General features: G+C 37.7%; 1 protein-coding gene across 2 annotated transcripts; it reads left to right on the forward strand.

Annotated features, from left to right (window-relative positions):
• Positions 1 to 153: 153 nt before the first annotated feature.
• LOC110161809 (cyclin-dependent kinase 12) lies at positions 154 to 9,512 on the forward strand. Of its 2 annotated transcripts, none has more exons than XM_055152891.1 (5): positions 154 to 311; positions 1,143 to 1,259; positions 2,409 to 2,540; positions 3,645 to 3,844; positions 7,619 to 9,512. In XM_055152891.1, the coding sequence occupies exons 2-5, from the start codon at positions 1,210 to 1,212 to the stop codon at positions 7,792 to 7,794; spliced, it is 558 nt and encodes a 185-aa protein (XP_055008866.1). In that variant the 5' UTR covers positions 154 to 311; positions 1,143 to 1,209; the 3' UTR covers positions 7,795 to 9,512. The 2 variants fall into 2 exon arrangements, with proteins under 2 accessions (XP_055008866.1, XP_055008865.1); XM_055152890.1 differs by lacking the exon at positions 7,619 to 9,512 and adding an exon at positions 5,347 to 6,443 and having other exon boundaries at positions 155 to 311.
• Positions 9,513 to 15,492: the final 5,980 nt, after the last annotated feature.

The following is a 15,492-nucleotide window of genomic DNA, read 5'->3' on the forward strand; positions in this document are numbered from 1 at the left end:
TGCTTTGTGCGAGCTAAAATCTTCCGCCCACCACGCTAGCCCGAAGCTCACCCCGATACTGCAGCCCAAGTGTTTTTGAATCATAACAACGAATACAACGAAGTAACACCACCGAGTAACTTTTTTTTTTTGCCTTCTAAGCAATTAAGGTGTTCTGATTTCACACTTAAATCTTGGTTCAACAAAAGATAAGAAAGTTATTTATAGATTTGTTAATTAAATTTCTGTTTTAGGTGTATTCTTGGGGAGCTGTTTACAAAGAAGCCAATATTCCAAGCAAATCAGGAGCTGCTGCAACTTGAGCTCATCAGGTAAATGCTGTCGTATTATGTTTGTTTATATGTGAGGGGGTGGGGGGTGAGGTCAGTAGTTCTCTTTGGTAAGTTTTTGGTATTTTTTCTGTACTAGTGGTGTTTGTTATGAGCTCAGCAGTAACTGCCTACCCCCGGCTATTTTCAGAAGTAAATTTCTCATACATTTGTCCTATAGACTTTCCCCAAAAAAAAAAAAAAATAAAAAATTCTGAGAGCTTGATCAGTTTTAATCTGCTACATGGTAACTAATGACCATAAAACGTGTAATTGTATTAAAAATCTGATTCTAAAACTTTATAAACCATTGTGTTATTAAAACATTTTGCAGAATCTTGTGTTTTTAATGTGGGTTTTGGTCTTAAAACAACCGTGTTATGGATATTAGTAAGCCTCTGTGATTCTTTGAACTCTAACTATTAGATTTTTTCAAAATGTCTATGTGAAAAATGAATGGAAAATTTACTTCCAGAACTGGAGCAGCCGGTCACTATTTAGCTCAGTTCTTCTGTACTTCTGTAGTTGTAGAGAGTGTTGCATAAATCATTTTTATGACTCATGAACTCTTAATGAATAAAATGCAGAATGAAACACTTTTATAGTTATTTTACAGTTTTGTGCTCTGATTTTTTTTTTTTTTTTTTTGCTAGGGATAGTCCTTCTTTAGGGTTATTATGTCAGTGGCAAAACTTGGTTATATATAATTTGTTATTGTCTATCATCAGAAACATTCAGAGTGTATTACCATGACAGGCCGACATGAAAGCTGCTGTTTGGCTGTTGTGCATTACTAGTTTTGTTAATGTGAAATGTCCCTTTGTGTTTCTTTAGCCGTCTCTGTGGTAGCCCCTGTCCCGCTGCCTGGCCTGATGTCATCAAACTTCCGCTTTTCAACACAATGAAGCCCAAGAAGCAATACAGGCGCCGGCTACGGGAGGAGTTTGCCTTGTGAGTATCAGGACTATTATGTTGTAGGGGTATCTATGTTACCATCTGCTTGTTTTTGCTTTGCTTCAAATATTCCACAGTCTGGCATTAATCTTATCAATCTCCATGGACATCACTAGTACAAGTTAAAGCTAGAAACATGTACAAATGATTTCTTTAGTACCCAAGACTTCCATAAAATAGATTTTGTCTGTAATGAAATAAATAGTAAATACATATTAAATGCAGTACAGTAGGACATTTCAGGCAAAGCAGTTACAGCACCAGAGACACTCTCCATCAGAAATGTTATGCAGTTCACCTTTAAATATGCAACACATGGTATGTTTAAGTTTGTGAATATTGAATTATTTAAGTTAAGTGACAGTTGAAAGGAGTTTTCTGTATGGTGTAAAAATGTTAAGGTTTTTATGGGAAGGTTTTAAAAAGGCAGTTACATTTTAGCTTATTGTTTTATTACTAAATATTTTGGGTTCACTATTTAAATATAAGAAATGTAAATGTCATATGTTTAAATCCATTGTTTGATTTTCTAAACTGTGGCTAGAAATTGCTTTTAATTTTAATCTCTTTGCAGCATTATTTTTCGCAATATGACTTAAAGGTGCATTATGTAACTTTTCTGGTGGAGGGGCGTGTCAGCTTTTCTTCATGGAGATTACTGCTTTTTCTGGAATGTTTCGCAGTATGGCATTAAACCTTTCTATCTTCATGGAGACCAAACCAAGTTGTAGGTCAGATCTGTGGAGAGGCGACCCTGCTCACAGTCAGAATGCTTGTCTTTCTAGGTATTTTTGAGCTATAATTGGATACATCTAATTGTAATTGGATACATCTAATTGTAATTGGATACATCTAAGGTAGAGCTTTTTAATGTCACACTGTGGAACATTTCAGGCAGAGCAATGACATAGCCATGGAAACAAGCAGGTTATGGATCCTGCGCCAGAAAAGTTACACAATGCACCTTTAAGTTTCTACAATAATTTAGTCTCCCCAAACTATGAAACTATATTAAACATAATGCTGTAATAATCTCTGTCTATGGGGTACACCTTTGTTCTTAACCTTTTAACAGCCTGTCAGGCGGTTCTTGATACTTCTGCCCCTTTGCCTCTTGTGTTTAAATCATGTTCTATATCTCGACAGTTTGCCTCTCCCCGCCCTGGACCTGTTTGACCGAATGCTGACCCTTGACCCCTCACGGCGCTGCACCTCTGAACAGGCTCTGAACAGTGACTTCCTGTCCGACGTGGAGCCCAACAAAATGCCTCCCCCAGAGTTAGTAGCTCTTTGTTTCTTTGGCCTTCTTTAGGGAGTATAGGTTAAGACACTTTTGTACAATGTGTTTAAAGAAGAACAAAGAGAAAAGGACTTAGAGGTGTAGTTTGGGGGTATCAGAAAATGCCTTGGGTTGCAAATAATCAATATTTATCTCCTATAAATTTGTAGGGACCAAACATTTCTCAAGTATTTTATTCATCTCTGACCTTCTGGTTGGGGGGCCACTGCTCTAACACTGTCAACTGTACAAATTTAAACATAAGAAATACCATGTTTTGCAAAATTTCCTAACACTAGCTTTCAGCATCCTGCATAGAGAGACCAGGTGTTTTTATAGATGAGGGCATACTCCTCTTTGCTTGTTAAATTTTACTTTTTTGTTTGAAATTTCCACATCTGTAGTTATGTCTGTATTCACTTTGACATATCTACCCATCAGTTAGAGTTGACGTTTTAGGTGTTAAGTAATATTAGAACATTCTTCCATAACTACTGTCAGAGTATGGATAACAAGTCTGGACTTTGACTTCGATTAAACAAATTGACCCACAAGGGAAATTACTTGGAGACAGTAGCTCACAAACTCCAAGCAAATGGGAAGAGAATTCAAAATAAAATATATTAGTCTTACATGAATGGAATCATGTTGAAAATTATGAAACTACAAGTACGCTGAGTAAAGAGTAATATGGTGGCTTTTCTCAAACTTACCCAACAATTTTAATGTTTTAGTATTGCATTATTTCATGTATTTTCCCTTTCACATATATTGAGAATTGTAACTGTGTGCAGGTATTTATATTACTAGCATTTATATACACACTGAATTTATGGGGACTTGCCTTGCCCATGGGGTAAAGACATTTCTCTGATGTAAGTCCTTTTATTAGTAGATGAACAACATGATTTAAAGTTCAGATACGGGTTAAGATAAGTTAATAAGGCAAACAGTGATTGTGGTTAAGATTAAGATCACTCTCCAGGAAGCGACTTCAGGTCAATTTAATGTCCCCAAGAAGCATGAAAACCCAATGTGCATGTTTGTGTCTCTTTGTGCGTCCGTGCTCGTGCGTGTGTGCGTTTGTGCGTGCGTGCGTGTAGTCTTCCCCACCACCAGGACTGTCACGAGCTGTGGAGCAAGAAGCGGCGGCGTGCGCGTCAGAGTGGGGTGTCCGAGGATGTGCCTGTGCCCAAAGTGCCCCGTAAGGACCCCAGCGGGACCTCCGGAGGGGAGAACAGCCGACCCCCCCTCAGCCCCCCTCCTCCCCCTCCTGGAAAACCCCCAACGGCTCTGACAGAAAGTGAGTGTTCAGAAGAGATACAAGAGAAAGATGTTCTAACTTCTGTGGTTTTCTAAATTAAGCAAATTGGTGATTTCAATATTTTTAGTTTGACTGTTCTGTTTGTAGCATGATGCATCTACGTCAAGTCTCACAGCTCTAAAGGTGGTGTAATGCTCTCAGCCAAGTGCCAAGTACAAAACAAGTTATCTCTGTCAACAAAATAAAACTTACACTGAAGATCTTTAATGAATCACTTAATATGGAAATGTTAACCTGGCCAGTCACGTTTAATCTAACTAGTTTAACTTTCACCTTGTTTAAAGTATTTATTTCTGCAGTTAATTATAGATAAAAAGCAAAATTGTATTGTTCCTTTGGTGGTTTTCGTTTTATTCATAGAGGGGGAAAACAGTCCAGGCACCGCCACATGATTTTCTAGTGAAGGTTATGTTGATGATTGGGATGTTGGGATTTAATTAAATAACATTATAATGCAAAATATAAAACCATTGGTTATTTGAAATATTGTCCAGCCTGTCTTTAAAATGGTGGGCCACTATTAGTTAATTCATCTGTATTAAAGGGGCACTATGTAACTTTTCTGGTGAAGGGTCCACTACTTGCTTGTCTCCCTGCCCGGAGATTTTACTGCTTTGCCTTACATTATACTTGTGTATATTCAAGAGGGTAGCAGGTGGCGCCTAGCAGGCCAAGTTACAGGTCGGGTCTGTGGAGAGGTGAACCATCTCACCGAAAGAATTAAAGATGTTGAAGGTATTTTGAGCAATAAAAGCACCTGGAAAGCTGCATTTATTGATTTACAACAGAATTTTATTTGTATTTTCATTCTTGTCTTTTTTTCAGTTTCTTTCTTACAATTTGTATATTTAATACATAAAATAATGTTTAATGTTATACTATGGCAAAGCAATCTCCATAGAGATGAAGGGAGACTCGAGCCGATATTTGCAGTTTTTAACATTGGCTATGGGTCTTAAATTTCCAGCAGAGACCGATTTTAGCCCAACCAGCTGCTGAAATATGCATGAAAAATATATGCATGAATCTTTATTCAAACACTTTAACCTTAAGATGTTTGTAGTCAAATAAGGTGTGGAGTTTGTACTAAATTATAACAAAATCATTTGATGAAAATGACCAAAATGTACCCTGCATATCTACGGAAAAAAATCTGCAGAGATCATTGGCCATCTGGCCTCTGGATTCTAAACAATTAGTATCGGCATTAGTCGTGAAAAATCATGTATTGGTCGATCTCTCCATGGAGACCAGCAAGTGACATACCCTCCACCAACAAAGTTACATGGTGCATCTTTAACATGTAACAGTGAACTGTTTGACTGGCCAGGTTATCACAAAGCATGCACTTGGGCATAGTTGTTCACATTTTGATTGGTTACAATTTGAATAAGTACATATTGTAATAAAACCTGAGCGAGTTATGATGCCTTCATGGCGCCCATGTGCCCGCCTGACCTGTGTTTGTGTGACTGCGTTAGGCCTCGGAGCTGCCGCAGAACAGTTGAACCAGACGGAGCTGGCGGTGCTGCTGAATCTCCTGCAGGGCCAGAGTGACCTCAGTCTGCCCCAAGTCACTCAACTCCTCAACCTGTCCAATGTGGAGACGCTCAGCCAGTCTCTCTCCGCCCTCAGTGAATCCTCTGACCAGCAGGGGGCGCACGAAGACCACCATCAAACCACAGCTTCATCCACAGCTCCACCTCCCCCACCACCACCTCCTCCTCCTCCCTCTGAACCCCACGAGGCCTCACCCACGCTCAGCCAAGAAGACCAGGCCAACCTGCTGGCTCTCATTTTGGGGCACATGATGAAGCCACAGACTGAGGGGGCGGAACAAAGCGACGAGAGCAATGGCATCCAATCAGAGGAGGCACTGAGTCGCGCTTCGTCTGCCGCTACTACTGATCGCAAGGGCAAGTCTGGGTTTAGTCTCTAGGGGGCGACGATTGTGGGCAGAGCTGGGGTTAGGTCGGTGCCACGCATTGGGAACAGTTGGGGGAATATGAGATGAGAAAGTAAACATTGTTGCCTGGGATAGAATCTACTTTGGTATCGGAAATTAAAGGAGAGATTCAACAGAGAAAAAGGTGTATGGGGACATTGTTTCATTAAGGCTCTCATCATCCGTGACATTCCAACAAAATCCACGCTCTGCATAACTCATTTGACTTAGGCAGACTGCGCGTGCCTCCTTTCCCACTGTAAACAAAACCAAAACCTAGCGCTACCACAGAATAGTTCCCTCTTCAGTTTTTCCTACCACTTTCTTGATTGTTTTTTCCACGATCTTTGTTTCTGTATCTGTCCCGTTTTCACACTCATCTCATTTAAAGTGCAGGTGTCATGGATTCAGCGCTGGAGGTGGTTTTGCTTCTGTAATGTCAGCATTTTTAAGAAGAAAAAGTCTAATAAATTATCAAGTGAAAACAAAATAAATGGTTTGGGTCTTTAGACGTCACCTGCATGTGTTATTTTTTAATCTTTGGTTTGTCACACTTTTTGTTTTCGACTGTTCTGACTCATGAGTTCAACTGTGACCTAGTACTTTGAATAAAAGTGATTATTGAGCTGCTGATATGGAGATGGTAACTCTTGTGTCTCTGCTAACTCTAAAAGTATTTCACTGTAAAATATATAGGACAACATGGCTCCTTTATCCACATTTGTGTTCAAATGTCATAATATTGTTTTTAGTATTTTGAACAATTATTTATGCAGGGGAAACTCAATGAAAGAACCTCCCTGTTTTTAAACTTCCAAGTCTAAATATATACAAGCAAAAATGGCAAAAATACTTATAATTTGCCATAAAATACATATTCTGAACATTTAATTCATCATAGCTTTATTGAGTTTACACAAAAAAAATTGCCTCCTTATCTTGATAAGATAATGCGTTAATTGTTTTAGAAGAGCTATTAGAGCTATAAACATTTTCAATCGCAATTGGCTATGAGATATTTATAGACTCAAGTGTGTAATATATAATCTAAAATTGTATACCATGTTAAAGTGAATTTTACATAAGGAACGCAATTAGAGTGGTGAGCCTCTATTAAGCTCAATATAGTTTGTACACTTAAGAGTGCTTCTATTTTAATTTAATAATTTTTTGTCATTTTTATAATTTAATAATTTTTTTTTATAATTAAATTTTTATTGAAAAATTTGCACAATAATAGAACAAAAACAAGTATAATCGGCAAGGAATTTACCCCTTCAATTAAGTTTTCATAATTTGTAAATCTTAAGGCAAATTATATTAAAGGTGCACCCATACAAGCAGTCTCACTCTTCTCCCTACATTAACAAAAATATATAAAAATTGCACTATTGTTCGTTGTTTATTTTGGTTTTCAGTAGCATCAGCAGTGTACTGTGTCAGCTGTTCTGTGGTCATTTTCTCGCTACAGTTGCAATTCATAATTTTAAAGCCATAGTACGTAACTTTTCAGTCAAACAATAGACCAAAATAAAAGCATGTTTGTTTTTTTATGTTTTTATTGCATTGAAAAAATGCTCTGAAGTATGGTTTTAACTTATGGTTATTTGAACATTGAATTATACAGGTGTCATGCCTTCTCCAGAATGTTACATACTGTATCTTTAAGCAATGTGTATGAGTCTTAAACCTTTAAACCTCCTCATTTACACAGACAGTTGCAGAGCTGGAGTTGACCCCATAAACCCTATTATTGAATTACATAACATCATGTCTGATCTTTTCTCTATCCTGTCTCTTCTCCTCAGATTCCTCCAAAAAGAAGCCCCTCCAGCTGGTTGAACATCGCCCACCATCACCCCCTCCACCTCCACCCCCTCCTCCATCTGCCCCCCACCCGGGCACAGAGACCCAGCCCGGGCAGGACATCAGCCCAGCGGTGGCGGCCTGCCCTTCTCCAGCTCATCTCCCAACAGGACCCTGAATCTCAACCCGGCGAAGACTCCTCATCGGTGGGACAACAGCCTCCGCCTTCGCCCCCTAAACCCTCCACAGCTGCGGAGGCTCCACCTGCACTAGTTACCACGGTTACTACGGCGAAGACTGCGCAGTATGCAAAAGACGAGGACCTCCGCTACACCCGCTGACCCGTGGAGTGACCAGGAGAGCGCCCCCTAGCTACCTGCAGGTTGATTGACAGGTGAACCAGGACACAGATAAAGAAAGCAGGTACAAAGAAGAGATATATATGAAAGGGCCTTTATAGGTGCTGACTGTTCCATATAAGCTGTGGTTTAGTTGTGGAAAGCGAGAAAAGTCTACCATGATTTGCAGGTTGCTATAAAGCTACCAATGGACTTAAAGCTAAACCACCCATATGATTGTCGTGCTCAACGCAGCCTTGTCCGCTTTTGACAGATTCTGCATTTAAATATAACACTAAGGGCAAGAATTGAATAAGAATTTTTATAAACGCCAAGTAACTAAAATGCATTGTGCCTCACGTGTGCCCCCTGACTGATCTTCGCCCATTAGGGAAGAAGTGGCTTAGTTTAGATGGTACCTGTAAGTGTGCCCATCTTTAAATGATTTTGTTTGCCAAAGGTTGCCCCTATGATAATCCATTCATCATTAAAGACACACCATGTAACGTTTTGATTGGGAGTCCGTTACCTGCTCGTTTCTATGGATACGTCATTGCTCTGCCTTGAATGTTCCACAGTATGACATTAAACAGCTCTACCTTGCATTTATTCAACTACAAGTGGTTTTATAGCTTAAAAATACCTCGAAAAACAATCATTCTGACTGTGAGCGGGGTTGCCTCTTCACAGATCTGACCTGTAACTTGGTCTGGTTTGGTCTCCATGAAGATAGAAAGGTTTAATACCATACTTTGAAACATTCCAGACAAAGCAACAACATCTCCACGGAGAAAAGCTTTTGACGGACCAGACCTCCACCAGAAGAGTTACACAATGCACCTTTAAATATATTTATATAATATTCTCCATCAAAGATTTGAGAAATACCAATTCAAAGTATTCATATATTTAACTGTGATAAGATACTGTATTGCTCTTGTTTCAAATAGAGCTAACTACACTGGCTGCTCTCTTATCTTGTTAATTCTGATCACAAGCTACAGTCTTTTCCTAATTCTCTTTGAAGCTTCATCTGTTTCCTCTTGTGCAACATTGGCTTTCCTTTTTTTTTTTTGTGCAATAAGAACGCACCCTTAAAAAACAGTTGATTTTCATACTTAAGTTTTAGTTTTATTGTTTTTTTTTGGACAAGAAAACAAAAGAGAAAGACTTTAATGTGTCTGTAAAAATGAAAATATTTTGTAATATGTGTTTTCTTGGTTCAGTTTATTAAAAGGAAGTTATGTGACCGTTTGAACTGTGCGTCTCTGCTCTTGTGTGGATGTTGTTCCTAGAGCGGCCACTAGATGTCACTGTTTGCGTCTGCGAGTCCCGGCGCGCGCAGCGGTGCCAGGTCACGTCAAAGAACATCAAAGTGGCGTCAACACAACGCGCAAGTTAAACAAGCGGCACCGTTAATTATTCAACACACAGGTGAATTTGGTTGTAATGACTTTAAACTGACAATTTGCAATACCAGATTTAACGGGTTACACACTGAACGTCCTTGATACAGAGAATTAAAAGAAAAATAATGTAAAGTTTCGATTTGTCACAATGTTTACAAGTACAATCACTGCAGCCTAAACAATAAAATTGATAGGCACCTGTAGATTTTCATTTAGTACCTAACAATAACCTTAAAACTGTCAGTAGTTCAAATCAGGGTTCTCCAAACTATGGCACGGGGACCAAATGTGGCCTTCAGTTTCATTTTTGATGGACCTCAGACCTCCTCCTGAATTGGCTCAGATGATCATAGGTACTACATATAAATGTTTGTACTACTATAACTGCAAAAACATCCCATTGTATTGTGATGCAGATCTAAAATGAGCGTTTAAAATCTTTGTTTATATGTACAGTGGCTTTGTCAAACCTCTGTAAAATGCATCGATTTGAAACACTCACTGTATTCACCACAAATGTGTTTCTATATGTGTTCCTCTGTTAAAAGTTTGCACATTCCTGGTTTAGATTTAGAACATCCTTAAAATAGGATCAATGAGAATTAATCTGACATTCAGTTTGTTCTAATTTCTAATGTAAAAACAGCAGCCTAAAGGAAAAAAAGTTAAATCTTTGCAATAAAATGTGCATTTAAGTAAACTCTTTTAAACCCACATTATATTAATTACTAAAATACTAAATTTAAAACTGGTAGTGCCAGACTAAATGTAAAAGTACTAAATGTTAAGTAAGAAGTGCAGAATCTCTAATATAATGGTACTTTTTAATTTGTATATACAGTATTGGAAACGAAGTAATTACCTTGCAATACTACTGTAAAAAAATAATAATAATGAAATTAAGACAGCTTAAAATGAATGTAAGATTAGTTGGTTTTATAATGATGGGATGGTTGGTAGTTGAAGCCCCTGTTTACTTACTCTTCTTGAGCAAAACAACAAAGTCACTAGAAATGCATTTAAAGACCCGTCGTCATATTTCACTGATGAATAATACAATAACAAAAATAGCACACAATATAGATCATTGTAAAAATACATTTAATTCTGAATCTTTTGTCTGAAATCTTCCAAAACTGGACACATTTAAAATTACAATTAACAATTAGAATTACACACAAATGTCCCCAAGTACATGTATGCAGTTTTCTAGAGAGATTTATACTTGTCATTTGTCACTGAAATGCACAAATGTGAAGAATCGGTTTGTAATTTTAACTGAGCCTTGTTAATATTTATGACCAGACTATTAACTTGGGTCATAATTTTGTCAGTTTTGGTAACAAATTAATTTATTCTCGCGTGTCCTCTTGCACAAATGAGCTGTCTGTTTTCACTGTCGCCGAGGTCACCAGATTGTAGCTTCTAATACAGCGCCTTGTTCAGCTCATTTCTGGGTCCATGTATTTGTATTAGGAGATTGTGGTTTCAACTGGTGGATTTTGGGGGAAAGTGCTGTGAAATAGTACATTATAGCATCAGTCCTCGACCTTTTTTCTTGTAAGGACTGGGTAATAAGCATAAACATTTTTCAGGGACTGGTTTAAAGGGGGTGGGGCTGGTAATAAGACCACAAAATGCATAAAATTCATAACCATTGTTTGAAAAAATATGTTTAATTCTCATGTTTGCTGTCATTTAGGTTAATTTGCACTATATTTTCAGAGTAAAACACATACATAGGAAGGTAGACTATAAAATAAATACACTTTTTTAAAAGATTTTGAGCCCTGGACTGGTGGTTGGGGACCCCTGCATCACAGTGTACAGATGTATACTGAGATTATGAGGCACAAGTGAATAATTTTATGGAATATATTTTTGGGACTATATAGCCTATTTTATGTAAATGAGCTGAAGTATTACTGTAGATGTTTGATATGACTTGGCCTCTAATCTTGGTTTGTAATGACAATATTGACTAATAAGTCAATATTGTCATTACAAACCAAGTATATATGTATAAGTTCAGTATATGAAAGATGAAACAATATATATATTTTAATCTGTGTACATTTTGTTTGCACTACTGGAAAATTTTGGGTTACTTTTGAAATTTCAGATATATAGATTGAATTGATAACTTCTATGACTCATTACAGATGCAGATTAAGTACTAAAGTCTTCATTCTACAGTTTATTTATTGCAGATCATGTTTTTTAAACAGTATTGTAGATTTAGAAGAGATTTTGTCGTTTAAATCTGTTCTTGGGTCTAGTGTCAGTGGCATAAATTAGTTTCAGTATTACTGTTTATCATCTATATTTACTTCAGACAAATATCGTACTTAAAAATTTGACCCAGATATTCCAACAAGCATACAAGTACAATTTTAAATAACATTTTTTGTTCTGCCTGTTTTAGACAATAAGGGGCAAAGATTACATGTGGGGTCACCATAGTCTCCTCTGTTAATGTGAAACACTGCTTTAGTAACTCATAATATTAAGTTTATTAGTTAGATCTGCATATTAGGTTAAGCTTATAGTCCAATTAATTTGTCATTTACAAAGCGTCTTCCATTAAAAACACAACTGACTTATAAACACTGTTATTAAAGCCCAATTATTCAGTAACGTGCTTATAAAAACAGTGGAAAAACAAAGTCAGATAATAGTGTATTTAATCATGTAATTTGCTGTAACTGACAAATTTTAAGTGAGATGCTGAATTTAGCCAAAAACGTTGCATTATTTTAAGTGTGGATTTGACTTCTGAAAATGTTTTAAATGTATCTGGGTAAACAAAACAATCTTGAAATAAAATAATTGTAAACTAAATTGGGTCTTATAGCTGCAGTATTTTGTTAAGTTACGGTATAATTGTACATGTTTTTAATATATTTATGACTTGTTTCAATACTTTTCTTTTTATTTTAAGCCAGTTTATTTTCCAGTGGGGTAAAATTTTTCACTTAGCTGGCAAATTCATGTTCCGATTTATATTTGAATTATCTTGTAACAGAAAAGTCTTAAAACCTATATAGACTTAGACTTGGACAAACATTATTGATGCACAAGGGGAATTACTTGGACACAGTAGCTCACACATCACCAAACTAAAAGAAAAAATAGAAATGGTAATAATAAATCTAAATAAGTAGCAAAAATAGCAGAAGACCATTGTCAAATAAGGCATAGTTATGTATATTCTTAATCATTTACTAAGAAATTACAGCTAGTCAAAACTACTCAAAACCAAATTAATACTATAAATTAAAGTAATTTTAAGCCAAGTTATTATTTTTTTTACATTTATTACCGTACATACACAGATTAGTTGAGCCCCAGTTCTTTTTCACCTTTTTTCCTTGGTCCACACTGTATTGAGCTAAAACCTCCTCCTTGCATCCATCTTATTTATGTGTTGATTCGGGCACCACTTGGGCTGATCTCTTTATGAAGAACCTGACAAGCTGACAAGGATCATAAACCTCCGATTGGCACTGGCAGCCTTCGCGTGGTTAGCTTGTGCCCGCTTGTGTATATGTGTGTGTGTGTGCATGTGTGTGTTTGCTAGCGTTGGCCCGTCCTGCTTCATCTCCCCATCTCTTTTTGGCAGGAGTACAGAGCTGCTTACCCCTCTGGCCCGGGCACAGCTGAGCCCTGGCGGTGGAGAAATCCTTTCAGAGAGGGGCGAGTGGGGGTCTCACCTGCCCACAGCGCTGTCCCAGTCTGGAGTGATGAAACAGGCCTGAGTGCGTACGTGCCCCCTCTATGGTTTAGTTGCCTTTGGTTTCTGTCTATTGCCTTCACCCATCGGGACTCCAAATAATAGTGAATGTGCCCGCGGGGAGTTTCACATGCACGAGAAGTAGTGGGCAATGCCAGTGCCAAGTCACAGAGACCTAGACGAATAAATCAGGGCTGAAGAGTTGAAAGGAGGGAGGGGGTGTGGTGGGTGGCTGCAGGGCTATCAATCAGAGCGGCACCTTATGGGGAGTGCCCATAAACGTGCCACGCTGCCAGTCTGAGACACAGACAGACCGACAGGAGGCAGGAGCATCCAAAATGGACGTGCTCTCAAGATGCCAGCGCTTCACACAGACGCGGGCGAAGCTACGGTGGTTCAGAAACAAGGATTATCGTATATTTTCTTAATAAGAATAATCTTATTTTTGCTGAAACTTATTTTTAAAAAACATTTACGTTCAAGTTTGCATTATTAATATGTTAAAATTTAGATCCAGGATGTTGTTAAAACCAGGAGCCACAGAGGGGCAGCAGTTGTTCTAGTAGTGCATTCTGCTGTTGTGTCCTTTGGCAACACACTTTTACTGCTGCTAGATACCCACCTTGCAGTAGTAGTAGTAGTAGTAGTTGCTGTAATAGTAGAAGTATTAGTAGTTGTTATTTCTAATTGTAGTTGTAGTAGTAGCTGTAGTTTGTAGTAGTAATAGTAGTTGTTGTGGTTGCAGTAGCTGTAGTTTGTAGTAGTAGCTGGAGTTTGTAGTAGTAGTTGTAGTATCTGTAATTGTTGTATCTGTAGTTGTAGTTACTGTAGTAGTAGTAGTAGTTGCTGTTATTCTAATTGTAATTGTAGTCGTAATTGTTGTAGTAGTAGCTGTAGTTTGTAGTAGTTGTTGTAGTAGTAGTAGTTGTAGTAGTAGCTGTAGTTTGTAGTAGTAATACTAGTTGTAGTTGTGATAGTAGTAGCTGTAGTTGTAGTAGCTGTAATTGCTGTAGCTGTAGATGTTGTAGCAGTTGTAATAGTAGTGGTAGTTGTTGTAGTAGTTGTTGTCATAGTTGTAGTTTATTTGCAGCACTACAAGGACATAAACTACAATCCCATTTGGATCATGACCTGACAAAAAGGTTTAGGCTGAATTAAAAGTGTTTATAAGGCCGAGCCCTGTTAAACAATGACAGAAAACATAAAAAGAAAAGCAGCGTATGAACAGCAAGTTTGCGTTTATGCTTTCACCTAGAACTTTCGATATAGATGAGTGAAAAAAATAAGAATTAAAATGAAAAACTAATTAAATTGAGTGAAGAATGAAGTGATTTCTAGTGGACGGAATTGGAGCCCGGGGCTGATGGGTCCATGTTGGCAGCCATGTTTCCGTCAGTTCAGGAATCATTCAATGTAAAGCACCTACAATAGTGCTATACTGTGATTTGTGTTTGTTATTTGTCATCAGTACATTACTGATTGACTGCCAGGGATTTGATAATTGAACTTTAAGAATTCAGTTAAAGAGCTCATGTTACACTAGCTTCATATCTCTGTTATGTTTTGTTTTGTTGTGTTTTTTTTTATTCACACATGTTTAACACACAAATCCTGCATATTTAGGCTCTTCAGAAAACACTCTGTGATGCAATGTGGTAATACAGGAAGTGCTCCACTGTGTTTTTACACCTTTACTAGAATCATTTTGGTAATTTCAGCTCTGTAATTGAACATCTCCGTTGAACAAAATGTAAAAAGTAGCTGTTAACTTGAAAACTACCGCTTCATGACATAAAAGATTGGAATTTTGATGGGATTTTGAGCTTTGGAGATGTAGACAGTTTAATGATAAAGGATTCCTCAAATGTGTGAATGAAACAGAATACAACACGGGTGTACTAACAACATTACAATGTGGGTTAAAGCTCACAAAAATAATATAGGACTTTTAATATCTATGACACTTTTTGTGGTATGATCCACATCCAAAACAACTTCATATTAACTCCGTGCCTGGGTGCTCATTGTTGATCATTCTTCCATTGCGAGATAGGGCCAGTGCCTTGGTGTGGAGGTCAGCTCTACCTGTACTATTAGCCCTGATATCTTGTTTCGCCTGTTTGTTTATTTTTTGTCCGAACCTTTTTCAGAGTCTCATATTATATCTGTATGTTGTTTGGAGCATTAAAATTTTGGTAGCTGCATTCACAACTACTCAGATGTGATAAGTGCTGTTAAATTTCAAGTGTCATCTCCACTTTTCATTCACATCACACCTCTGTCCAGGGCCCTCGGTGCGAGCTGCGTGTCCTGCGTTTGAAAAATGACAAATTTACTCTGAGAAATACAGCTTTTTATGGCACCACTCGGAGCAGTCAATCAAAAGTTCGCTCATG

Source organism: Boleophthalmus pectinirostris, unplaced genomic scaffold (genome assembly GCF_026225935.1).
Source record: "Boleophthalmus pectinirostris isolate CB_2022bp ecotype Guang Dong unplaced genomic scaffold, ASM2622593v1 HiC_scaffold_17, whole genome shotgun sequence".
Lineage (NCBI taxonomy): Eukaryota > Metazoa > Chordata > Actinopteri > Gobiiformes > Gobiidae > Boleophthalmus > Boleophthalmus pectinirostris.